The 26,583-nt window shown below is 46.9% G+C and overlaps 1 protein-coding gene across 4 annotated transcripts; it reads left to right on the top strand.

Moving 5' to 3' along the window:
• The first annotated feature begins 43 nt into the window (after positions 1 to 43).
• On the top strand, positions 44 to 26,583 carry LOC146379822 (arf-GAP with Rho-GAP domain, ANK repeat and PH domain-containing protein 1). 4 transcript variants are annotated; one of them, XM_084941051.1, is made up of 26 exons: positions 44 to 139; positions 3,326 to 3,402; positions 3,982 to 4,028; positions 6,087 to 6,590; positions 6,849 to 6,947; positions 7,026 to 7,209; positions 7,706 to 7,810; positions 7,884 to 7,988; positions 8,360 to 8,420; positions 12,597 to 12,717; positions 12,953 to 13,217; positions 13,311 to 13,510; positions 14,528 to 14,613; positions 15,587 to 15,769; positions 15,861 to 15,929; positions 16,017 to 16,116; positions 17,689 to 17,745; positions 17,880 to 18,003; positions 19,614 to 19,713; positions 19,791 to 19,992; positions 20,339 to 20,384; positions 20,500 to 20,966; positions 21,049 to 21,258; positions 22,732 to 22,837; positions 24,938 to 25,079; positions 25,181 to 26,583. In XM_084941051.1, exons 1-26 carry the CDS (start codon positions 89 to 91, stop codon positions 25,223 to 25,225), a joined length of 3,756 nt encoding a protein of 1,251 aa, XP_084797177.1. In that variant the 5' UTR covers positions 44 to 88; the 3' UTR covers positions 25,226 to 26,583. The 4 variants fall into 4 exon arrangements, with proteins under 4 accessions (XP_084797177.1, XP_084797175.1, XP_084797176.1 ...); XM_084941049.1 differs by lacking the exon at positions 44 to 139 and adding an exon at positions 1,570 to 2,629 and having other exon boundaries at positions 6,849 to 7,209; XM_084941050.1 differs by lacking the exon at positions 44 to 139 and having other exon boundaries at positions 2,637 to 3,402; positions 25,181 to 26,582.

Here is a 26,583-nt window from a genome sequence, read left to right as displayed (position 1 = left end):
TCCTCCTCCTCCTCCTCCTCCTCTTACCTGTCAGGTCACTCACCTGTTCTTCAGCACTTGGTGAACACCTGAAACTCTTCCTGAGAGCATGTCTGAAAGAGGATGTTGCCATCAGGGAGCGTCGACTGCAGCATTTCAGGTACAGTAGTAAATCCACAGTGAGTATTTAAAGATGATGGGTGTGGTTTAATATATGGGGTCAAAGGTCACCGGTTACAAACAACAGTTGGCTGAAGACTCAGCTCGGATAAAATTATTATAGAATAGAATAGAATAGAACAGCCCTTTCTTGTCACTGGACACATAGAACAAAGTTATGGTGCTCCACAGCAGCTGTGCAGGAGTAACAATTATAGATGCATCTACACAAAACAAGGCCTCAATCAGAAGTACGGGACTCTCGGGTATAATTCTGTCTCCTGTGTGAAACAAAGCAATGAATGGTAAATGGCCTGTGTTTGTATAGCGCTTTACTCGTCCCTAAGGACCCCAAAGCGCTTTACACCCATTCACACACTGGTGATGGCAGCTACATTGTAGCCACAGCCACCCTGGGGCGCACTGACAGAGGCGAGGCTGCCGGACACTGGCGCCACCGGGCCCTCTGACCACCACCAGTAGGCAACGGGTGAAGCGTCTTGCCCAAGGACACAACGACCGAGACTGTCGGAGCCGGGGCTCGAACCGGCAACCTTCCGACTACAAGACGAACTCTTGAGCCACGATCGCCCCGAAGTTATAATTTTGCTGCTTCTGCTGGTTGAAGTTAATAACTTGGCAGGTGTGATGTTGATTTTAAGGAGTGGAAGCACTCTGGTGTTTGTGACGATGTATGTTTGACTGTAGTGGGCAGGCTGAAGGTGACGTGTGCGCTGGAAAGCAGTCTGTGTAATTTCACTGCTAATAATACCGTGTAGTTGTATTCTCTACTAAACTGCAGTCATTTGTCGGCTGTTTAAGCTAACATACATATTTGCAGTTTGATGGTTGTCGTGTTGTTTCTGATGAAATAGCTCATGTATGTTTGTTTTACCTGTTTGACCACCTGCCTATTGTTGCCTGATGCTAACAGACTGCTATCAGTGCTCGATGGAGTTCATCTGCACAAATAAACATTTTTAAAAAGGAGAAAAAGAAACCAAATGTCACGGTCACATCCACACCAGTGCTCCCAGTAGAAACCTGTACAATGGTTACAGCTGAAACTACCATACCAGCTTTATTTATAAAGGACCAGGGTTCACAAAGTGCTGTACATATACAAAGGCATAAACAACAAAAATTAAATACATGGATAAATAAAATCAAACATGTTAAAACAAATTGAGTCAGCCCCTGAAAGAGTGCCAAAGGCTTCAGCGAATAAATATGTTTGAACCTCAGAAAGAGAAGAGGCCTGCCTAACATGCACGGGCAGGTCGTTCCACAACGTTGGAGCAGCTACCTCTAAATTCATACTTAGTTTAAACTTAGCTTAGGTAGCTTCAGCAGCTGGTGACCGGACCTAAGGAGCACTAATGGGCATTAAGAGATTTAAAAACAAATAAAAGAACTTTAAAAACGATCCTAAATTGTACAGACAGCCAGTGGAGTGAAATTAAAATGTGCTCAGACTGTTTGTTCCTGTTAAAAGACGTGCTGCAGACGCCTAATGGCTGTATCACTAACCCCACAATAAAGTGCGTTGCAGTAATCCAGTAACAAAGGCGTGCACTACTGTCTCAGAAAGCTGCTTTGATAAGATGGCCTTTGTTTTGGCTAATTGCCTCAAAAGAAAAAAGCGAGATCTTACAAGTACTGGCGTTCAAGTTTAAGATCTGTCTCCATTTGAAATCCCATTAGTGATGACTGGTTTAACAAACTGTGCCAGCGAACCAAGATCTATGGTGGTCGGGGTCAGAGGTCACACTGGTGATCACCTCACTAAGTTCACCCAGTTTTTTGCTCCCACCATAAAAAAATGAAGGAATAAAGTTGTGCATAAAAATTTGTGTTATTAATGATTCATACAGAAGCTGTTACCATGGAGATTTACCTGTTGGTAATGCTGCAGAGCAGCCAGCAGGTGGAGCTCTCAGGAGGTCAGAGGTCAAAGACATTCCTCACACACTGAGCTGCTCAGGTTACCTCTCTGTCCTCCTTCACACACACACCTGAGGCTCAACCTGTTTAAACCCACGAAGAAGAGTCTCTCTCACACACACACACACACACACACACACACACGCACAGGTGAGCCACACCTGTGCCGGTCTGACTGGTGAGACTTCACTGTAAAACTGTCAGAGTTGGATCAGCTGACTTAAAGGAGCCTCGCCTGTTCTCACCTGTGTGTGACACGGAGTCGTGCTCAGGCTGCACCGAGGCTCCAGCGGCCTGTAAATGTTGATCACATCAGGAGGCCACACGTCTGTTCATACACACCAAGTGTTCATGTAACGTGTCGCACTGAGAACACGCCCTAAACACGCACACACACAGGGTGGATTTAACACTCTGTGTTTATGAGTGCAGGTGGAGCCGCAGCTCGATGACGTCACGCACACACAGCACACGCTCACAGCTCAGACAGGTAAGCAGGCACGCAGGTGACTGAGGTCCCGATCCAGAGGAGCTGACGGACGCCAAGGTAACAACTGCTCTGTGTGTGTGAGTGTCCTGAGGGTCTGAAGGGGGGCTGTAGTCTCCATGAGCAGATCATCAGAGATTCAAAGAAAACTTTGTGTGTTTCACTCTGACTTACACCAAGGTTTGTTGACGAGCTCGGCTTTGTCGTGTTTAAATGCAGACGTTTTACTGTGAAACTGAAGTTCCTCTCTGCGTTCCTCCTGAGGAGGAGCTCGTCCTGAAGTCAGACTCTCCCTGTTTCCTCTGAAGGCGTCACACAGCTGTGCGCTCACAGCTGGATTTGAGCACTCTGACTGTGACATCTCTAATCACTGATGCTGTCTGACCTGGCGCTACACCGGGTCATACGACTGGCTTGTGTCATTAAAACATCTGTTCTGAGCTGCTGAGCAGAGGGAATCATGGGAGTGTTTCATGTTTGTAATGAAAGCTTTCCTCTTCGTTCTCGGCGAGCATCGTGCTGCTCGCCGTGTTCCCTTCACTGGAGCGCGCCGCCTGTCAAACTTGTGACGTGCCCGCTGTGATCTCACTACTTTTGTTTCATCTTCAGAGTGAAACGTGAGGTCGGAGGCTCCACGTACAGGTCAAAGATAATTGCCTCCATCCAAACGAGGATTGTTAAAAACTCCTCTGATCAGCTTCTGAATGAAAACCAATCACAATGATCAGATCACTAACGGCTCTTCCTGTCCAGCAGATGTCTACTCCTCCCATCCCGAAGCCTCGCCGCTGTTACTCGACGGGAAATCGAAGCTCCACCTCCTCACTGGGAAGGTCAGATAATCTTTAAATCTGCCAACAATAATGAAATCTGTGCTTCAGTCTCATTTCACTGATTTCATATCTCGCTCACACGGAGAGACAGCAAATCAGCTCAGAGTCCAGCCTGAGTTAGGATTTATTTTGGAGGGACAGTAAACAGGAAGTAGAGGTGGTGATGTGTGGTACTGCAGAGTTTAGTGTGGATGTGGTCGAGTGTGTCACTGATACTGTGTCGGGATCATAATCGTACGGTTGCATGAAACAGACGACACAAACGTCTTCACACGTTTTTATGTTTGAGCTCAGCTGTTTTGTTCCCAGTTTGATCATCTGAACGTGGTCTGTAATCAGATTACAGTAGCAGCTGGGTTCACATATAACACATCAGTCATGGCTGTGACCTCTGACCTCTGAGCCGCGGTCTGTCTGAGGTGTTTCCTTCGTCCTCTTCTTTTGCTTTTTCTTCTCCTCGCTCTCTTGTGTCTTTGTAGAAGGTGGAGTTGTTGTCACAGCTGTGACATCACTGCGTGGTCATGTGACCACAGGACAACCAATCAGAGCAGAAACTGAGTCCTAACGTTTGTGTTTCAGTGCCAAGGCTGAGGGAACTCTACAGCCAGCAGTTCAACAGAGTCCAGGTACACACACACAGACTCACACGCACACAGACACACACACAGTCACACACACACAGACTCACACGCACACAGACACACACACAGTCACACACACACAGACTCACACGCACACAGACACACACACACACACACAGTCACACACACACAGACTCACACGCACACAGACACACACACAGTCACACACACACAGACTCACACGCACACAGACACACACACACACACACACACACAGTCACACACACACAGACTCACACGCACACAGACACACACACAGTCACACACACACAGACTCACACGCACACAGACACACACACACACACAGTCACACACACACACACACAGACACACACGCGCGCGCACACAGAGACTACAGAAGGCACAGGGATGTGAAATTGACTTTACATGGTGGGCTGTGTGGAGCCCACTCTAGATCACAGTGGGCTCTAGATCACAGTGGGCTCCACACCAGTGAAACTGCTCTGTAACACCTGATCCCTGAGATGTTCATCTAGGAGAAAAACAGTCATGTAGGTGGTGAGCCGCATTTCTGTCCTTTCATTGTTTATCAGTTATTAATGTCTTTGGCGTGTGTGAAGGGCCACAGTGGAGGTAAGGCTCTAACACAGGTAACAGTTATAAATCTCTGCTCTCCTTCACATTTTCCAAAGACATGCAGCAGACTGGACTGGTTCTGGCCCCCGGGCCTTATGTTTGACACCCCTGAAACAGAACAGAGCACGTGTGTGACGTCCTTACTGCTTCGCTCCTGATCCATGATGACACTTTGGTTCGGTCCAAACCTGCAGCAGGTCTGAGTGAGCGAGAGGGTTCCTTTAAGATGCAGGAAAGCCTGAAATCACCCTGAAATCACCCTGAAATCACCCTGGAATCATCATGAAATCATCTTGGAATCATCATGGAATCATCTCCTCTCTAACCAACACAGTCAGTCTTACACTGCTGAACCCCGACGATACAGTGATGATGATTCAGCAGACTCTGGGATCAAACGCTAAGAACTGAAGATGGCCCAGCTTCTTTCAGCTCCTACAAAGAGGACGACTTCATCAAACACACGAGACACGAAGGAAAGAATGAAACAGGAGGTTAAACACAAACGTGTGAAGACCTGAGCATCCAAACAGGAAGTGAGAGACAAACATCGGTCCTTAAAGTCAGCAGACCAGCACAAGCAGCCAACAGAAACAACACCGAGTTTAAGTCAGGCACAAAGCTTCGGCTGCTTCCTGTTGAAGACCACGCTCACTTCCTGTGATCGATGAGGTCTCAGAAGTTCCAGCTCTGAGTCAGACTGACTGAGGACCAGTCGATTATTGATCACTGATCATTAAGTATACCAAAATAAAAGCTGCAGGACCTCGTCAGTTTCATCCTACCAGTCAGCTGCTGGCGTTTTTTCACTGCGAGCCGTTGAACCTGTTTGTTCGGGCGAGGGAAACTCCTCCCACTGTTTGTTCAGATATCACGGGTGATTATCTCAAACCAGTTTGTCTTCCTGTGGTAATCAGATAATCTCTGTAAAGATCGCGTCACGTCATGTCCCGGGCTGCTCCGACCAGATCACTTCAAAGATGGTGGAAAAATTCACAAAGTGAAACTGTGTTGGTCGTCCTTCTACTGCCCCATAGAGCTCTGCCCAGGAAGCTTTTATTATGAAAGTGTCTCTCCAGGGAACATTACCAGACTCTTACTCTGAAGGACTCTTTCATGAAGCTCCCCATGCTGTCACTCTTATTGTGACATTCCAGAGCATTATTAGATGACTTACTCTGAAAGCCCCTGTAATTATATTGCAGGTGTTATTATTGAGAAAGTATCGCTAATATTGCTGACCTTTTATTGTGATAGTCTTTTTCACTGTTCTCTAAACGTAAAAGTCTAAATGAAAGTTTAGCATTTTTATTGTGAATCATCATTTGGTATTACAAGACTCTTATTGTGAAAATGTCAGTGATCTTTATTGAAGTCTTATTGTGAAAGTCTCCGAGCTTTTTATTGTGAAATAATGATGAAGCTGATGTCATGTGTCCTCCTCAGATGAAGATGCTCACAGTGCACTGAGTCGTAGCCTCACCTTGCCAACTCTGGACGGCGTCACTGGCGTGATCGCCACCAACATCCCGTCACTGGCAGGAGTCGCTGCTTCCATTGGAGGCTCCGCCCCCTGGAACCCCTCCACACCCTCTGCTCCCCCCTCCTTAGACAGCATAGCTAATAGCATTACCACCCACATACCTGACTTAGCAGAAGCTGCTAGCACTGAGGCTAACCTTGCGTCATTCAATCCAATGCCACCTGGTGCTAACGCAGATACTGCTGTGCTAAGCCCCGCCCCCTCCACCACACCTGCACCTGCTCCTAGCTTGGACAGCATTTTTAACTCACTGGCTAACATTCCCAGCTTTGCAGGGTTTGTTAGCGGTGTGGGTAACCCTGCTGAGAGCTTCTCTCCATCAGCCCCACCCCTCCCAAATACTAAACCCCACCCACCCTCGCTGACGGGAAGTGGAGCTGGAGATGCTCGTACAGGTGCAACGACAGGTACGACCACCAGAAAAAGGACGTTTGTGTGTAATTTTTATATAAACATCAGGAGGGTATGATCCACAGTTAGAGTGCAGCTTCACTTCCAGCTGGTAGAAAGTGTCAGGAGGTCGGGTGCAGGTGATCACCTGAGGTGGTGCACAGCTTTAGGTCACCTGAACGTTAAACATTCTGCAAGCTTCAGAGGATTCAGCCCTTTCTGAGGGTAAGAAGAACTAACACATGCTCTTTGTGTTCCTCTGAACCTGTGTCCAGATGTTGGAGCACTGTCACAGCTGGTGACATCAGCTTTAGACCCGACCGCTGCAGTCACGCTGCCACCTGTAGAGGGTGCTGCAGGGGTAACAGGTGAAGGTACTGTTAGTATTTCTTCTGCTGGGCTTCTTCCCACTGGCTTCCAACTGCTTCAGTTTTTCCTGGTTCTGGTTCCAGTTTTATCTCCAGGTCCTCATAGCACCAGAGCAGAAAACCCGTCGGACACCACGTTGGCCTGCTGGACGACCCAAGAGGAAGCTGAATCTGAGTCATCCAATGAGGAGGAAGAATCAGGTGTTAGCCCCACTCCTTCTACAGCTGAAGCAGATCCTCGTTCTGCCCCGACGACCAACAATGACAAGTGTGTATGGTTACTGTGAATTCAGACTGTTCTCACTCCCGAGGCGTAACATCCTGATGTTTTGTCAAGTCCTGCGGCGTTCCTGAGGAACGCGAAAGGTGACCTTCCGTGTTCTTATGGTACACGCCGGGTTATGGATGAAATCCAGTGACAGTCCTGCGGAAATAGACATTCCAGCCCTAAACCTAACCTTATCCTTAACCATAACCTTGTTCCTAACCCTAACCAGCACTTTAATGATGTTAAATAGTGTTCTCCCAGCGATGTTAGGAAAATGAACGAACATGTGTAGATTGAGTCCAAACGGTTCTCATATTATCTCGTATTATATTTAGGAAAAAACGTAATATGTTGACGGTTTGTCACCTGGCGTGAAATGTTTTTGGGATGAGAACGTGTCGGTAAATTGTATCACTGTAGGGTTTACCTTACAATGTAAAGCTCCTTAAAGGGTTTGAAACACCTTTCTCATGGTGTCGTTGTGTTTGTTCTGCAGAATCTCGACTAATACTTCCTTTCGTTTGATACCTACTCGGCCGGCCCCGCCCCCTCCCAACACAGCAGGCCGATCAGGAAAATCTGTCAGACAGAAGACACCGAGGTAAACACAACTACGCACAACGCCTGCAAAACTAAATCGACCTTCAAAGTGTTAACGTGGGTGTGTCCTGCAGGGCGGCCACCATCCGAGTGTCAAGGAAGAAGGGCGCCAGCGGGAAACCTACTCCTCAGAGCCCTGTCGTCCGGGCAAGCTGGCTGGACGTCTGGAAAGGCTTCAGGTAATGTCAAGGCCATCACCAGCTTTAAGTTTCACAAGCCGTGGTTTAGATTCACTCCAGGACAGAGTCGGCCTGGGCCTCAAAACCTAAAGGGTGTCCACAAAGACCAGGTTCTCGAGTCGTCCGTACTATCTACTGTTGGGATATTTATCATGTATCAGCACCTAAAGATCTTCATAAAAGGTTCTTCTTCATTTTCTGGTCTTTTGGCCTCATCTGTCTCGTTCGCTGAAACAAAATCCCATTAGAACCTCATATTTCCTGTAGTATGAGCAGAACCAGCTAACCTGGGCTAATCAGGGGACCCAAAATCATGTGACTGCTTACTTGTCAGTTGAATGGATGATGAACTTGTTTTCTGCCTTTAACAGACATAATGTATTATGGGCGACGCTGGACGGACAGCTGATGTCTCTGTGGAAGAAACGCACAGTAAGCTGGCATCTCTCACCTGTCTCACTGTGTTATTTACCTCACTCTGTGTACCTGTCTCACTGTGTGGACCTATCAATTCAATTCAATTCAATTTTATTTAGATAGCGCCAAATCACAACAACAGTCGCCTCAAGGCGCTTCATAGATACAGAGAAAAACCCAACAATCATATGACCCCCTATGAGCAGCACTTTGGTGACAGTAGGAAGGAAAAACTCCCTTTTAACAGGAAGAAACCTCCAGCAGAACCAGGCTCAGGGAGGGGCGGGGCCATCTGCTGTGATTGGTTGGGGTGAGAGAAGGAAGACAGGATAAAGACATGCTGTGGAAGAGAGACAGAGATTAATAACAGATATGATTCATGCAGAGAGGTCTGTTAACACATAGTGAGTGAGAAAGGTGACTGGAAAGGAAAAACTCAATGCATCATGGGAATCCCCGGCAGCCTACGTCTATTGCAGCATAACTAAGGGAGGATTCAGGGTCACCTGGTCCAGCCCTAACTATATGCTTTAGTTTTAAGCCTAATCTTGAAAGTAGAGATAGTGTCTGTCTCCTGAATCCAAACTGGAAGCTGGTTCCACAGAAGAGGGGCCTGAAAACTGAAGGCTCTGCCTCCCATTCTACTTTTAAATACTCTAGGAACAACAAGTAGGCCTGCAGTGTGAGAGCGAAGTGCTCTAATAGGGTGATATGGTACTACAAGGTCATTAAGATAAGATGGGGCCTGATTATTTAAGACCTTGTATGTGAGGAGCAGGATTTTGAATTCTGGATTTAACAGGAAGCCAATACAGGAGAAATATGCTCTCTCTTTCTAGTCCCTGTCAGGACTCTTGCTGCAGCATTTTGGATTAGCTGAAGGCTTTTCAGGGAGTTTTTAGGACTTCCTGATAATAATGAATTACAGTCGTCCAGCCTGGAAGTAATAAATGCATGAACTAGTTTTTCAGCGTCACTCTGAGACAGGATATTTCTAACTTTAGAGATGTTGCACAAATGGAAGAACGCAGTCTTACATATTTGTTTAATATGTGCGTTGAAGGACATGTCCTGGTCAAAAATGACTCCAAGGTTCCTCACAGTGTTACTGGAGGCCAAGGTAATGCCATCCAGAGTAAGAATCTGCTTAGATACCATATTTCTAAGATTTTCAGGGCCGAGTACAATAACCTCAGTTTGATCTGAATTAAGAAGCAGAAAGTTAGCGGCCATCCAGGTCTTTATGTCTTTAAGACATTCCTGCAGTTTAAGTCATTGGTGTGTGTTATCTGGCTTCATGGACAGATAGAGTTGGGTGTCATCTGCATAGCAGTGTAAATGTATGCTATGTCTTCTAATGATGCTGCCTAAGGGAAGCATGTATGATGTAAACAGAATTGGTCCTAGCACTGAACCCTGTGGAACTCCATAATTAACCTCAGTGGGTGAAGAGGACTCTCCATTTACATGCACAAACTGGAGTCTATTAGATAGATATGATACAAACCACTGCAGCACAGTACCTGTAATACCTACAGCATGTTCTAATCACTCTAATAGGATATTATGGTCGACAGTATCGAATGCTGCACTGAGGTCTAGCAGGACAAGCACAGAGATGAGTCCACTGTCAGAGGCCATAAGAAGATCATTTGTAACCTTCACTAAAGCTGTTTCTGTGCTGTGATGAGCTCTGAAACCTGACTGAAACTCTTCAATAAGCCATTCCTCTGCAGATGATCTGTTAGCTGTTTGACAACTACTCTTTCAAGGATGTTTGATATAAAGGAAGGTTGGAGATTGGCCTATAATTAGCTAAGACTGCTGGGTCTAGAGATGCTTTTTGAGTAAAGGTTTAACTACAGCCAGCTTGGAGGCCTGTGGTACATACAGTGGCTTGCAAAAGTATTCGGCCCCCTTGAACTTTCCCACATTTTGTCACATTACAGCCACAAACATGAATCAATGTTATTGGAATTCCAGGTGAAAGACCAACACAAAGTGGTGCACACGTGAGAAGTGGAACGAAAATCAAACATGATTCCAAACATTTTTACAAATAAATAACTGCAAAGTGGGGTGTGTGTAATTATTCAGCCCCCTGAGTCAATACTTTGTAGAACCACCTTTTGCTGCAGTTCCAGCTGCCAGTCTTTTAGGGTCTGTCTCTACCAGCTTTGCACATCTACAGACTGAAATCTTTGCCCATTCTTCTTTGCACAACAGCTCCAGCTCAGTCAGATTAGATGGACAGTGTTTGTGAACAGCAGTTTTCAGATCTTGCCACAGATTCTGGATTGGATTTAGATCTGGACTTTGACTGGGCCATTCTAACACATGGATATGTTTTGTTTTAAACCATCCCATTGTTGCCCTGGCTTTATGTTTAGGCTTGTTGTCCTGCTGGAAGGTGAACCTCCGCCCCAGTCTCAAGTCTTTTGCAGACTCCAAGAGGTTTTCTTCCAAGACTGCCCTGTATTTGGCTCCATCCATCTTCCCATCAACTCTGACCAGCTTCCCTGTCCCTGCTGAAGAGAAGCCCCCCCAGAGCATGATGCTGCCACCACCATATCTGACAGTGGGGATGGTGTGTTCAGAGTGATGTGCAGTGTTAGTTTTCCGCCACACATAGCGTTTTGCATTTTGGCCAAAAAGTTCCATGTTGGTCTCATCTGACCAGAGCACCTTCTTCCATGATTGCTGTGTCCCCCACATGGCTTGTGGCAAACTGCAAACGGGACTTCTTATGGTTTTCTGTTAACAATGGCTTTCTTCTGGCCACTCTTCCATAAAGGCCAACTTTGTGCAGTGCACGACTAATAGTTGTCCTATGGACAGATTCCCCCACCTGAGCTGTAGATCTCTGCAGCTCGTCCAGAGTCACCATGGGCCTCTTGGCTGCATTTCTGATCAGCTCCTTGTCAGGCCTGTGAGTTTAGGTGGACGGCCTTGTCTTGGTAGGTTTACAGTTGTGCCATACTCCTTCCATTTCTGAATGATGGCTTGAACAGTGCTCCGTGGGATGTTCAAGGCTTGGGAAATCTTTTTGTGGCCTAAGCCTGCTTTAAATGTCTCAATAACTTTATCCCTGACCTGTCTGGTGTGTTCTTTGGACTTCATGGTGTTGTTGCTCCCAATATTCTCTTAGACAACCTCTGAGGCCGTCACAGGGCAGCTGTATTTGTACTGACATTAGATTACACACAGGTGCACTCTATTTAGTCATTAGCACTCATCAGGCAACGTCTATGTGCAACTGACTGCACTCAGACCAAAGGGGGCTGAATACTTTTGCATCCACTGTAGCTGATTATTAGAGATCGTAGTTACATGCAGCTGTCTTCTTGTTTGATGGCAGGTACTCCCTTCACCCTGGCCAAAAAGGCCAAAATGACCAAAGAAAAAGTGGAAAACAGTTAAACATGAGAAGTTTTTGGACAAAGTTTGTGTTTTTTCCATTGTTTAAGCACTGCTTCCAGCCAAGAGTGATACCATATATGCCCCATAGCTGCAGAAAAGGCTAACATTGTTATTTTTTTACAAAAAAACAGCTAAAGCACCAGTTCAAGCACCGTTTAAGCACCGGCACCGTTTCAAAAGTACCGGTTTGGCACCGGCATCGGATAAAACCTAAACGATACCCATCCCTAGTGGTGGGTGGGTTCTTTTACATTGTGAGAGAAGCCAATTGGGTCTAATAACAGATTAAATGCCATGTTGAGGCTGTCATTTTTAGCATCCACATTGGGGCTGCCACAAACGATTATTTTTGATAGTCGACTAATCAGATCATGCATCGATTAGACATAAAACGTACAGCCTATTACAACCAGCATGCATCTGCTCTTATATTACTATCATTAGCTCACAGCTTGAAGTGTTTAAGGTGCTAACTAACAATAAAGAGCAGATGACAGTTTATTAAAGTTTTAATGAAATTTCCAGATTATCTCGGTGGAGTTTAATGAATCGTCCGTCTGCTCCTTGCTGTCTAAAATATAACAGGACACTGGAGTAAACTCTCAACGATCTCACACTTCTGTTTAATCAGTTTTCTGTTTGACGTTTAGTCAGCTGTGTGAAGACAAAGGAGGAACCCACCCAGGGGATTAATAAAGTTTTATTTTATCTAATTTAATCTAATCTGATGACTTCAGCCAAAGCGATTTACTCATTTTCTTTGCTCTTTAGGACCGGTTCAGTGAGGTGTTGTTTCATGTCTCCAGTATCACCAACGTGAAGAAACTGGACAAAGGCAGATTCTCTGTTTACTTCAGGAAGAAGCATTATGACTTCATGGCTCACAGTGAAGGTAAGAACAGTGACTCTTCTGGTTTCTACTGGATTCTACTGACCCAACACAGAAAGACGACTGGGGACAGCTCCTACCAGATTGGTCAAACCTGGTTTTGTTTCCGGGTGAAACCTGCCTTTGTTTTAAAGCGTGAGCGATTTTAGTACGATTATAAAAGAGACCCGAGGTCTCGGCTTCCCTGTTTCACGCCGGCCTCTCATATTTTTTCTGCTTGCTTCTGTTTGTCTATCAGAGGTTCAGGACGGTTGGGTCACTTCTCTTCTCGCGACTCGAGGCAATCCAAGCCCCGCCCCCCCAGAACTCCATGGACAAATCACCCTTAAGGACCCGCGGGGTCGTGCTTATGCTGCCCTCTGGGGTCATGACCTTTGGATTTACCCTAACAAGGAGGGCTTCCAGCTGGGTGTGGCCTCGTATACCGTCCCCCTGAATGTGGCCTCGGTCAAATCGACGGGGAAACACTCGTTTAGCCTCATCACTCCATACAAGACCTTCAAGTAAACCCCTGTCTGTGTGTCCATACCTGTATGGTGTTTATTTGTTTGCTAAAATTATATCCTCCTCTCTTTAACCCCGCCCCCTACCTACAGCCTGTCTGTTGATTCGTCAAAGGATCTGTCCCTCTGGGTGGACAGGCTGTCTTCAAGTATCCAGAGCGCTCTGTCCTGCTGTCAGGTGGCGCTGCGTCTCTGGGAACACCCGTACAACAAGGTGTGCGGGGACTGTGGTGCGGCCAATCCGGAGTGGGCCTCGGTCAATCTGCTGCTGGTCATATGTCAGCACTGTGCAGGTATGACAGCACACCTGGTACACGTTAAGATTATTAATGCAGAGGGTTGTGTAACAGCAGAATGAGATGTATCGGTGTGAACCGTTTTCAGGATTCAAACGATCGTTGGTCACGGACGTAAAGAAGCGACATTACCCAGGACTTATGTCAGAACACAAGTATGAAAAAGGCAGAAAATAAAAATATTGAGGAAAATATGTAACACAAAATCGATTTTAATCTACCAAAACAAAGGCACAGATTCATGTCCAAGAGACCGGACCTCCCTGTGCTGTTTTTAAAAGATCAGAGACTCAGAGCTGTCCTCTTAAGAATCTGGATGCTGTGAATGAGCAAATATAACCAGATGCAGAAGATCCTCCAAAGTGCCATTTAAAGGCCCAGAAGAGAAACCAACAAACACTGTTGTAAGATCTCGGTGATATCACAGGAGTAGCATACGTCCAAACCAACAGAGCAGAAAGCTCTGAGATAAACAGAGAAGGTAAAGAAAGGAAACCAAATGTGAGCCTGACTCATTTTGTTAGCTGGAACAGTTTATATGATGCTGATTAAATGAAACGATACCAGCGTTCCAGTTTCACCACTGCCAATAAAATGTGTGCAGTGTGAGGGAAACACACCTGTCAATAAAACTCACCTGCTGATAACACACACCTGTAGACTGTTGATACACTGTGATCACTGCGAAAACACAACCTTCGCACATTTTCTTTTCTTTTTAACTGTGTTAAATAGAAAAAATATTTGAGGACTAAAGCACTGTGCAGCAACCGTATCCTCACTTTTTCATTCTTATTCACAGTCTTGTACATACTATATTCATTCATTTATTTATTTATTTCATTTTTTCTTTGTTTAAAATTTATTGTACATACTTATACTCTTAAAATTGCCCTTTTTTCACTTGTAGTGAATTGGTGTGTAAACAGTTTTTGTTGTTCGAAAGCACAATGACAACAAAGATTCTGAGATTCTGTAAAACCCACTGAATGCAAAATGCTAACATGTTCTCAGGTCACCATCGAGGCCTGGGCAGCAACCTGTCGAAGGTGCGCAGTCTAAGGATGGACAATAAAATCTGGACTGAACCATTGATACAGGTGAGTGGGTGGGGATTGAACACACTGCAACACAAACACAGAGTCCCAGTTCAGCCAGCCAGTTAGCAGCTACAGCTGCCTTTGTCACCACCCACTGTTGTTATGATCTATCAGGTCTTTAAGTGATGACGTGATGAAACCTGCTACTCTGCGTTTAATAAGGCTGTTGTGTTTTTAACATGTTTTAATGCTTTGTATCTGGTTCTATTTATTCTCAAAAGCCCCTAAACAGTCAGTGATCACTGTCGGCCTCTCTCAGTTTTTATTACCACTGTTCATTTTAAAGCTCAGTTTTTAAAACCTTAGGATGTAACTGCAGCCCAGCCCATGCGGCAGTATATGAATGACTAACTATTGTGGATGGATTATCTCAGTTGTTCTCCTGGCTGAAGTTTGGTCCTTTTACAGCATCCTGCCATGTGATTGCATTTGTCCCTGACCATCGGGAACTTTTATTGAGTGGGAAAAAAGTTTATGCTATGCTAACATAGCTGTGTCGCTAGCGGTCACGTAGCACATCATTATATATCAGCTAGCCAAACTAAAGTAACCCCACAAACGTCACTGCTGTTTAGTTTTCTGTCTTCATTTATTTCAGAAGCGATAGCAGAGCTGTACGTTTGAATTTGTTTTAGAAATCTCTCAGTCAGGACAGGCTAGCAAGCTAACTCCTTGCTAACTTCTAACTCTGTTGAGTTTAATAAATTCAGTTTTCATGGATGCCTGAACGTTAAACGTAACCGTTACACCTGGAAGAGCAGCCACAGTGATCGTTTGGCTTATGGACCTGCAGCTGAGTCTGGGCCCAGACACAGCTAATGACGTCAGACTTAAAGACCGGATAGAGACCAGTTTTTGTCTCAGGCTGTAAACATGTTTATTTCTGCTGTAGAGTTTTAACATTGGAGTCAATGCTGCCTCTGCTGGACATTATGGAAACTGCAGTTAACTTTTACCTTCAATCTTCTGCCAGCTGTTCGTTACCTATGGTAACCAGCTGGCAAATCAGGTGTGGGCTCCAGTGGTGCCAGCGGCAGAGCAGCTCCGCCCAGAGTCCACAGATGAGGAGAGGTCAAAGTTCATAAAGGATAAATACAGCAGGGGACGCTACAGACGAGCGCACGCTCTGGCCTCATTTCCCTCCATGATGGAGCAGGTCTGACCCAGAATCAGCTCAGCCACCGCACACGCTCAGAGGCGTTACACAGGTGTCATATGTGTGACAGGTGTGTGTGTTTGCGTTTCAGAGGCTGTATCAGGTGGTCTGCACTGACGACGTGGAGGAAACGATGTCTCTGATCTGCTCCGGAGCAAAGGTACTGTCCTGTGTTCATGATGCTCGTTAAGCTTATTAAACATTTATAACACACTCCCTCCTTCATCTGAGGCTCTCACCTGTGCAGGTGTCTTCATCAGACCCACAGACCCCCTCCCTCATCCTGCTGGCAGAGCGAGCCAATCAGGCTCTGCAGACCGAGCTGCTGCGAGTCAACGAGTACACAGGTAACACACACACACTCTAACACAGATAACACACACACACTCACACACACACTCTAACACAGATAACACACACACACTCACTCACACACAGGTAACACACACACACTCTAACACAGATAACACACACACACACACTCACTCACACACACACTCTAACACAGATAACACACACTCACTCACACACAGGTAACACACACACACTCACACACACACTCTAACACAGATAACACACACACACACACTCACTCACACACAGGTAACACACACACACTCACACACACACTCTAACACAGATAACACACACACACACACTCACTCACACACAGGTAACACACACACACTCACACACACACTCTAACACAGATAACACACACACACACACACACACACACACACACACACACACTCTAACACAGATAACACACACACTCGCTCACACACAGGTCACACACACACACACACACAAAGGTAACACACACACACAGGTCACACACACACACACAAAGGTAACACACACACACACAGGTCACACACACACACAGGTAACGCACACACACAAAGGTAACACACACACACACAGGTAACGCACACACACAGGTAACGCACACAAAGGTAACACACACACACAAAGGTAACACACACACACAGGTAACACACACACACACAGGTAACACACACACACACAGGTCACACACACACACACAGGTAACGCGCACAAAGGTAACACACACGCACAAAGGTAACACACACACACACACACACAGGTCACACACACACACACACACAGGTAACGCACACACACACAGGTAACGCACACACAGGTCACACACACACACACAGGTAACGCACACAAAGGTAACACACACACACACAGGTAACGCACACAAAGGTAACACACACACACACACACACACACAAAGGTAACACACACACACACAGGTCACACACACAAAGGTAACACACACACACACACAGGTCACACACACACACACACACACACACAGGTAACGCACACAAAGGTAACACACACACACACAGGTCACACACACACAGGTAACGCACACAAAGGTAACACACACACACACAGGTAACGCACACAAAGGTAACACACACACACACAGGTCACACACACACACACACAGGTAACGCACACAAAGGTAACACACACACACACAGGTCACACACACACACACAGGTCACACACACACACACACACACAGGTAACGCACACAAAGGTAACACACACACACACACACACAGGTCACACACACACACAGGTAACGCACACAAAGGTAACACACACACACACAGGTCACACACACACAGGTAACGCACACAAAGGTAACACACACACACACAGGTCACACACACACACACAGGTAACGCACACAAAGGTAACACACACACACAAAGGTAACACACACACACAGGTAACGCACACAAAGGTAACACACACACACAAAGGTAACACACACACACAGGTAACGCACACAAAGGTAACACACACACACACAGGTGACAGTAAATGCTGATCTGAGCTCACCTGCCGCTCTGTGTGTGTTCTGTGCTCAGAAGTCCCGCCTCACCAGCCGCTGTCAGGTAGAAGGAGGTTGGACTCCGCCCCCTCAGGTATGCAGTTCAAATGAATCCAGGTGCACTCGCAGAGATCAAAACGCTGTACATGAATATGAATGTGGTGACATGTCAGAGTGTCTTTGATCCACCCAAACATCAGCAAACACTCACCTGTGTCATCTGTGCAGGTGAGGAGGAGGAGCTTCACGGGAAACTGGAGGATGATCGTTTTCTCTTCTCGCTAGAAAACGAATCAGCAGCCTGCGACGTGCTCGACCTGCGAGAAGTCCTGTCTGTCTTCCTCAAAGACGGGTAAATATGCAGTACTAATACCTCTGGTACCACAAGTACTGCAGTACCTCACAGTAATACTGCGTTTTAGAGGTTTTAGCAGAAAAACACCTGACTGACCACAGGCTGTGTCTGAAAGGCGGAGGCCACCTTGATGAGGCCACGCCTCTGTGAATGTATTTTTGTGAACTTTGAACTCATTCATGGTGATGTCAGCAATGATGTAAAGCTCAACCATCAGTGGCCGGGGTCACGCGGCACACCTGTCAGCTGGTTTGGGAACACCTCGGTGTCAGAGCAGGAGGAAGTGGAGGGAGAGCTCGGGGTGTCTCTGCTACGACTGTCAGGAAATTCATTCAGTTGCACAGTGTGAGGAGGAAGCGGCGTCCCCGTCCCGGGTCACCTGTCTGTTGGACAGTGTTTCCTCCGGGCCGACCCGAACTCGTTCAGAGGTAACGCCATGCTTCAGCACTGGAGGTGTGGAACGTGGCCCGCTCCGAGTCAGTGGACCCAGGACGCTGTGCGACACAGCGAGCCCGAGCACTGCCCCAGGCTCCTTCAGGGTCCTTCATTTCATCAAAGGGTAGCTCTGAATCACTCAGGACCAGTTTGTTTGGGGACATCCTAAATCATCTGCATGATGTGTGGATAGAAGAAAGGATCCAACAGATTTAGTGCAGGACACACGGGACTGAGCTCAGACCACTGCCAGCGCCAAAGCTACACCAAAGCAACACGCTGAGCTCGTTACACACAACCGGTGAACGTTTTACATCACAGGAAGTTCCCACAAACAAAACAGGAAGCTCAGGGCAGCCAACTCTGACACTGCAGCTCCCTCTGCTGGACATATCTATTCACTGCAAACACCTACAAACCGACTCAAACAGCAAAGCTGAAAGAATCAGTCGTTTCATACGGTTAGTTGAAACTGTAGTTAGAAACTGTTAGTTTACTGGGGCAGCACGGTGGCACGGTGGTTATCACTGTTGCCGCACAGCAAGAAGGTCCTGAGTTCAATTCCACCATCAGGCCGGGGTCTTTCTGTGTGGAGTTTGCATGTTCTCCCCGTGTTTGCGTGGGTTCCCTCCGGGTACTCCGGCTTCCTCCCACTGTCCAAAGACATGCAGCTTGTGGGGATAGGTTAATTGGATAATCCAAATTGTCACTAGGTGTGAATGTGTGAATGAATGTGAGTGCGAATGGTTGTCTGTCCCTGTGTGTTGGCCCTGTGACAGACTGGCGACCTGTCCAGGGTGTACCCCGCCTCTCGCCCTATGACAGCTGGCATAGGCTCCAGCGCCCCCTGCGACCCTGAAAAGAATAAGCAGAAGCGAATGGATGGATGTTAGTTTACTAATGTCATAATGAATCTTTACTGTGATCTATGACATCATAACAGCCTGCCTACTTACAGGTCCTTTAAACCAGGTGTGATAAACATCAGCACCTCTACAGGTCATCCAGAAGATGTTCTACAGGCTGGTTATTAAGCCTGATAAATGAAGTATATCAAGTATAAATGTTGCATATTAGCGGTACAAAAACATCACCGAGGGCATTTATTATTGAGGGTTACAGTGTGTCTCTGTGATGAAGATGACCAAACCATACCTGCTGCTGTGTTTCAGCCGAGCTCATCAGTTTGAGATCGTCACACTCACAGATCAGCTGATCTGTGCAGCTGACAGCAGGGAGGGGCTGTCGGACCACCTGGTCCATATTCTGAAGGTAATGTTGGTTTGGGTCAGACTTTTCCTCTAAATCCACAGCTCAGGTCCTCTGACTGACTGAATTCATGTTTCCAGGTGATTCTTCCAGGGGGCGTGTCTTATGCTGAGGTGGGCGGAGCCTCCGCAGTCAGTAAAGTGTGTATTGTAGAATTGGGCAGAGCTTCCAATCATCCAGAGGCCTGGCTGCTGCTTTGGGAGGATGGAGTCAGCATTCACCCTGTCCACAGAGAATCCCATGAGTCTCTCACAATTGATCTGGGCATGCTCAGTCACCACGGTAACAGTCTGTCTTATGAGTATGCGTCTGTATGTTGTTTTGTTCAGTAGATGTTGAGGGAACACATATTGATCTGTTTGAGTGCTTTCTTGTTGGAAATGTTTTCATTCACACACACTCGTGTAGTTTATTCTTTGATTATCGGTCTGGTGTCACATCTCTGCCCTACACACAGCCTGAACTGTCCGAGCAGCTTTCAGGCTTCTTTGCATTCGGAGCTCTTCTGTGGCTGTCGGCATTGTGTTTGCAGACGAGTTGTGTGTATCTGCTGAAATCAGTCAGGCTGCTGATGAATGTGAGGACAGTTTGATATCAGTGACCAGTCTGGGTTTAACTCCTCTTACAGAAATGGATCCATCTGAAAACATCGTCACCATGGCAACTGCAGACAGGTGTGCAGCATCACTCTATAGCATCTTCATAAAACTAATGATGTGAATTCAGAGCTTCTGGTTGGCTGACACCACCACAGATGTATGTGACATCACAGCTGGTTTCTCTCCTCAGGAGGGTGTCGTTGCGTTTCGAAGAGCAATACAGCTGTCGGTCCTGGTTCACCCACCTTCAAAGAGCTCTAGCCAATCAGAGCCCAGCCGTGCCACGTCCTCCTGCAGCCAATCAGAGCCCAGCCGTGCCACGTCCTCCTGCAGCCAATCAGAGCCCAGCCGTGCCACGTCCTCCTGCAGCCAATCAGAGCCCAGCCGTGCCACGTCCTCCTGCAGCCAATCAGAGCCCAGCCGTGCCACGTCTTCCTGCAGCCAATCAGAGCCCAGCCGTGCCACGTCCTCCTGCAGCCAATCAGAGCCCAGCCGTGCCACGTCCTCCTGCAGCCAATCAGAGCCCAGCCGTGCCCCATCCTCCTGCGGCCAATCAGAGCTCAGTTTCTTGGTCTCTGTACCCGGTGATGGATGTGCAGCTGAGAGGTTCGGTACCGCCGGCCATCGAGCGCTGCATCTCCCACATCACCACCTACGGTGAGCCGAGGTCACCATGCCAACACAGTGACAGGCAGCAAAGCATCATGGGATACTTCTAATGCAGCATTTTCTCTCTCAGGTCTGAAGGTGGAGGGCGTGTACCGGCGCTGCGGTCTCGCTTCAAAAGTCAGCCAGTTGGTGGAGGCCTTGATTATATCACCAAACTCCGCCCCCCTGGAGAGTCATGAGCAGGGCGTGCTAGATGCTGGCTCCGCCCTCAAACAATATGTCCGCCGGCAAGAGAGTCTGATTCCCAACGGAGCCCAAGGGCAGTGGCTGCAGGCTGCAGGTACACGAAGAACTACTGTCTGAGCTACTACTACATGTAGTACTGCTGTCTGTAGAGCTGCTGCCGTATCTGTACTGTAGTACTAATAGCAGTAACCTCTGCAGAAACTGCAAAAACTTCAGAGACCTTATATGAGCCGCTATTAGCCCTCCTGAAAAGTACTGCAGTTTTTCTGAGTGAAGTAACTGTAACCCGACGCAACTGTGTAACACTAAAATATTTATATATTTGTCTCCAGAACAAGGTTTAAAAGACCTGGAGTTGTACTTCTACTACTGACTGGGTTTAATTATCCATCATCAGTGTCTCTGACTCCGCCCACCAGAGCACTGCACATACCTACACCCACATTAGCGGGCGCTGATGAGGTCCAATCAGATGTCTCCTAAAAGAAACGCTGGTCACATGACTGTTGTGAAAAAGCATGTACTGCAGTATAACCGTAGTACTACTGACAGTATTCTGACAGTAGTGATACTGCAGTAGTCGTAGTACTCGGGCTAACAGCAGTGATACTGCAGTAGTCGTAGTACTCGGGCTAACAGCAGTGATACTGCAGTAGTCGTAGTACTCGGGCTAACAGCAGTGATAGTGCAGTAGTCGTAGTACTCGGGCTAACAGCAGTGATACTGCAGTAGTCGTAGTACTCGGGCTAACAGCAGTGATACTGCAGTAGTCGTAGTACTCGGGCTAACAGCAGTGATACTGCAGTAGTCGTAGTACTCGGGCTAACAGCAGTGATACTGCAGTAGTCGTAGTACTCGGGCTAACAGCAGTGATACTGCAGTAGTCGTAGTACTCGGGCTAACAGCAGTGATACTGCAGTAGTCGTAGTACTCGGGCTAACAGCAGTGATACTGCAGTAGTCGTAGTACTCGGGCTAACAGCAGTGATACTGCAGTAGTCGTAGTACTCGGGCTAACAGCAGTGATAGTGCAGTAGTCGTAGTACTCGGGCTAACAGCAGTGATACTGCAGTAGTCGTAGTACTCGGGCTAACAGCAGTGATAGTGCAGTAGTCGTAGTACTCGGGCTAACAGCAGTGATACTGCAGTAGTCGTAGTACTCGGGCTAACAGCAGTGATACTGCAGTAGTCGTAGTACTCGGGCTAACAGCAGTGATACTGCAGTAGTCGTAGTACTCGGGCTAACAGCAGTGATACTGCAGTAGTCGTAGTACTCGGGCTAACAGCAGTGATACTGCAGTAGTCGTAGTACTCGGGCTAACAGCAGTGATAGTGCAGTAGTCGTAGTACTCGGGCTAACAGCAGTGATACTGCAGTAGTCGTAGTACTCGGGCTAACAGCAGTGATACTGCAGTAGTCGTAGTACTCGGGCTAACAGCAGTGATACTGCAGTAGTCGTAGTACTCGGGCTAACAGCAGTGATACTGCAGTAGTCGTAGTACTCGGGCTAACAGCAGTGATACTGCAGTAGTCGTAGTACTCTCTCTAACAGCCTGTTTGTCTCTCAGGTGTGTCAGACGAGAAACGCAGGTTTAAGGAGTACAGACGGTTACTACGGCAACTTCCTGATGACAACCGAGCGACCCTGAATGCCCTGTTTGGACACTTCTACATGTAACACACACACTCTCACACACACTCTCACACACACACAGAAGCAGAGCAGTTTATTTAAAACAGTAACAGTAACTAACATTAATGTTACACACAGATATGTGTCGTTCAGTGGTGCATTATGGGTAATCTCAGTCCTGCACTGAGCGTGCTCCTGTGACTCGCCCAGCACGTCATGGAGTGGGTGGGAGGTCCAGCACTGTCCTTATCTTGGACAACATCGGCCTCTCTGACACCGCCCTAAGGGAGTCCAGCTCCCCTCACGGCTCCTGTCAGTGGGCGGGATCTATCAGGGAGCAGGTGAACATGTTGGCGTCAGAAACAGGAAACACAGCGTCTTTGAGGCGTTCCCACTCTGCAGTTGACCAGCGGTGAACCAGCCAGAGAGTCGCGATGAGGGTGGTGGTGGTGGGGCGGGACCTGGGAAGATGATCGATCCTACAGATGAGCTGCTGACAGAAAGGTGTCCAGCACACAGAGCAGTACAGTAATTAGGCAGGAACACTGACGCTGCACCCTCTCTAATGTCCAGCAGGGGGCGACGACCTGCTCAGTTTAAACTGTTTCCTGTCTAACTGAATAAAATAAAAAGTTCATTTTGAACATTTTGGACTCGTTGGAGTCACAGAGGAACAGGAAGTGGAAGTTCATTGGACAACGACTCAGTCAGTTTCTCAGTCAGCCCCGCCCCCTCGCTACTTACAGTTCCTGAGTCTGGCAGCAGGGGGTGTAAGACGTAGTTTCAGAGCTCGTGTTTGCCTCTGTCTCACCTGAGATCACCTGACAGTGTCACCTGATCACACTCATGTCCTACTAGGAGAATCTCTCAGACTAACACTTCACCCCCCGTTTATCAGAGTCACAGTGGTAAATGCTTCATGTTTGCTCTTTGATGTCATTACCTGGACTGTAGAGCTGAGCGATATAAGATTTCTTCATATCACGATATGTTTTTTCATTTCAGGCGATAACGATAAATATCACAATATAAGCCAAATAACTATATTTGTAAGATTTAAATGTGCCGTTGCTCACAAGTAAAATGTGAAATAATCAGCAGCTTGTTTTGATTTAAATATTTATTTCCCATAATAAGTTCAACAGGGTAGATGTACTTAAGGAACATGAGACTTTTTCAGATAAATAAAGGCAAATATGGCAAACTACACAAAAGGCAGCCGCTAAAGCGTTTACGTTTCAAAACAGAACAAACGAAACAGACTAAATTGTCAATTCCACTTAGAAACAAAATAATAATTCTAAAAATAAATCTTAGTTTGTTTTACAGAAGATCAGACAAAATTGACTAACTTTTGTCAATATCAAATAAACTGAGAACTAAAAGGAAATTCTCAATCTCTCCTTGTTGTATAGCTGAGCTTTTCAAACAGTTTTAACAGTTACTTTAGTCTGACAAAAGCCGAATGACGAATTAGCGCTTCCAGTCAGAGATTGAGCTGCACCGCTTTATTGTATTTCCAGACTTGCTTTCGGCACATTTACAGTGCGCGCTACTCTGTTTTTGTCAGACTTGAAATAGCCGAAACACCTTCACACTACGGAGCTTCTGTGGCTCTTCCGTTCGACAATCTCTCCGGCGTTGGAACCATCATCTGTTTTCTCTTCGGTAACCTTCGGTCACGCTCTCGGTTGATTTATCTCTAGTCGGCGCACTCATTTCCTCCGTTACCCGGGCGGCACGGCGGCTGGCTGCTTCCCAAACAAATACACATGTGCGGCTTGGCACTTGTGCTGTACGCAACAAGTCACGTGACGTGACGCTGCGGCTGTGATTGGTTCGGCTCTGCACTACTTAATTTGGATTGGCTGTTCTTTTTTTTTTTTAAGAGGACGAGCGGTGAGGCCTATCGCAATAGTTTAACTTTTCTATCGAGAAAAAGTTATTTTACATATCGTTATCGTTCTATCGCCCAGCTCTACTGCACTGACGTGCAGGTGGGAGGGCTGGAGTCACCTGAGTTTGAATCGAACGCTGATGGAACCTGTTGATATGATTTATTTAGTCTGATCATGAACACAGTGAATGAAACCAGCACACAGAACATCACCTGCTCACTGACTCCTCCCTCTCTCCCTCAGGGTTCAGGTGTTCTCTCAGGTGAACAAGATGTCGGCCCATAACCTGGCTGTGGTCCTGGTCCCGTCCCTGTTCCAGGCCATGAACCAGGACTTGATCACCCTCACTAGAGAGTTCATCATCCACCACACCCTGCTCTTCCTCGTAAGTTTGCTGCTTCCTGTTTCCTGTTTCTACGACGAGTTTGGGCTCAGCTGATCCAGCTAACCCAGAGAAAGCCTGACTGATGTGACGTTTGTGTGCAGACCCCAGACTCGGCTCAGAGGCAGGAGCAGACCACTGTCTTCTGATGAAGATCAGCTGGAGCCCGTTTCTTTTAGCTTACTGTGAATCTTTTGGGATGTTGAGGAAACTGTTGTTATTGAAATCACTGACCAATCACTGTCTACTTCCTGTTTCCTGTCAGTTGAACTACAGCTATCAGAGAGAATGATTACTGTTGGCTCCCCCTGCTGGCTGCTCTTTACGGTGGTTGTTAAATGAATGCTAATGTGAGGCTCTGCAGCTGAGCGGGGTGTACCACTGTGTAAGCTGAGCACTCACTTTCAAATGTTATCTTTAAATCTGCAAATAATTCATGAACTGAATCTGAACATTTAATAAAATCTGCATTAAATTCTTGTTTTATTTTGTAATTAACATAATAATAGATCGACTTCATTGAATTTAAATAATTGACCATTCCCGTTCAAAGACCCTACATTATGACAGAGAACCCCCAACAAACAGACCCCCCCCCATGAGCAAGCACTTGTGACAGTCGGAGGGAAAAACTCTTTAACAGGAAGACACTTCCAGCGTCACCAGGCGACGGGTGAGGAGAGAGCCAGAAATGCGTGATAACTCATGGCTACATGCAGAGAGGTGCACTGTGACAATGAAATGAAGGCTTTGACCAGCAGGCGGGTTGTGTGCACACGAAGCATCACACAATGAACCTTTGTGAACCATCTGGATGGAAAAGGCTTCATGACCATCACTAGCAGTGAATCCTGCTATGTGAGCATCAGCTCAGGGTAAACATACTCAGACCTGATTGGTCCACCTCTGATCAGCTGCAAAGGAAACTCCTGGATCAGGTCCTACGCTGTTCAGTGTAAATGTCATCTGCAGGAAGAACGAAGCCCTGTGATGGTGAGAGGCACACAGTCTAACCACAGTGAAACATGCAGCCTGGGTTTAATGTCAGGCTTTTATAGCTGCAAACTGATTCAGGGAGTGTTATGAAGATTTGATGCTTGTTAGAAACCAGCGTGACGATCCTGGAAACAGTGAAAGCAACGAGGACATGCAGTTTGTGAACACACCGTCACAGTGTCAGTGTGCAATATGAGGCCAGAAACGCGGGTCAACTGGAACTCGACTTTATGTGTTTAGTGCATTTCTACCCCCCTCCCCTCCAGTAACGCAGCACTGTAGGGTGGTCATGCACATCCTGTACACTAACACAGTGGTTCACAAAGTGGAGAGCGCGACCCCCCAGTGGGGGTGCAGAGCCATTGAAAGGGAGGGCGGGGTAGGAATTTTAAAAAAAAGCATGCTTGGACCCTGCGAGGATGATGGACAGCAGGGGCGTTTTTAACCCACAATCAAAGCACTCCAAAGATTTCTCACTTTTTTGACAGTATTTGCTGTTTGTGTGACACAC

Source organism: Perissodus microlepis, chromosome 10 (genome assembly GCF_051167445.1).
Source record: "Perissodus microlepis isolate ML-2025 ecotype Zambia chromosome 10, ASM5116744v1, whole genome shotgun sequence".
Classification (NCBI taxonomy): Eukaryota; Metazoa; Chordata; class Actinopteri; order Cichliformes; family Cichlidae; genus Perissodus; species Perissodus microlepis.
This window is presented reverse-complemented; position numbering and strand designations above follow the sequence as displayed.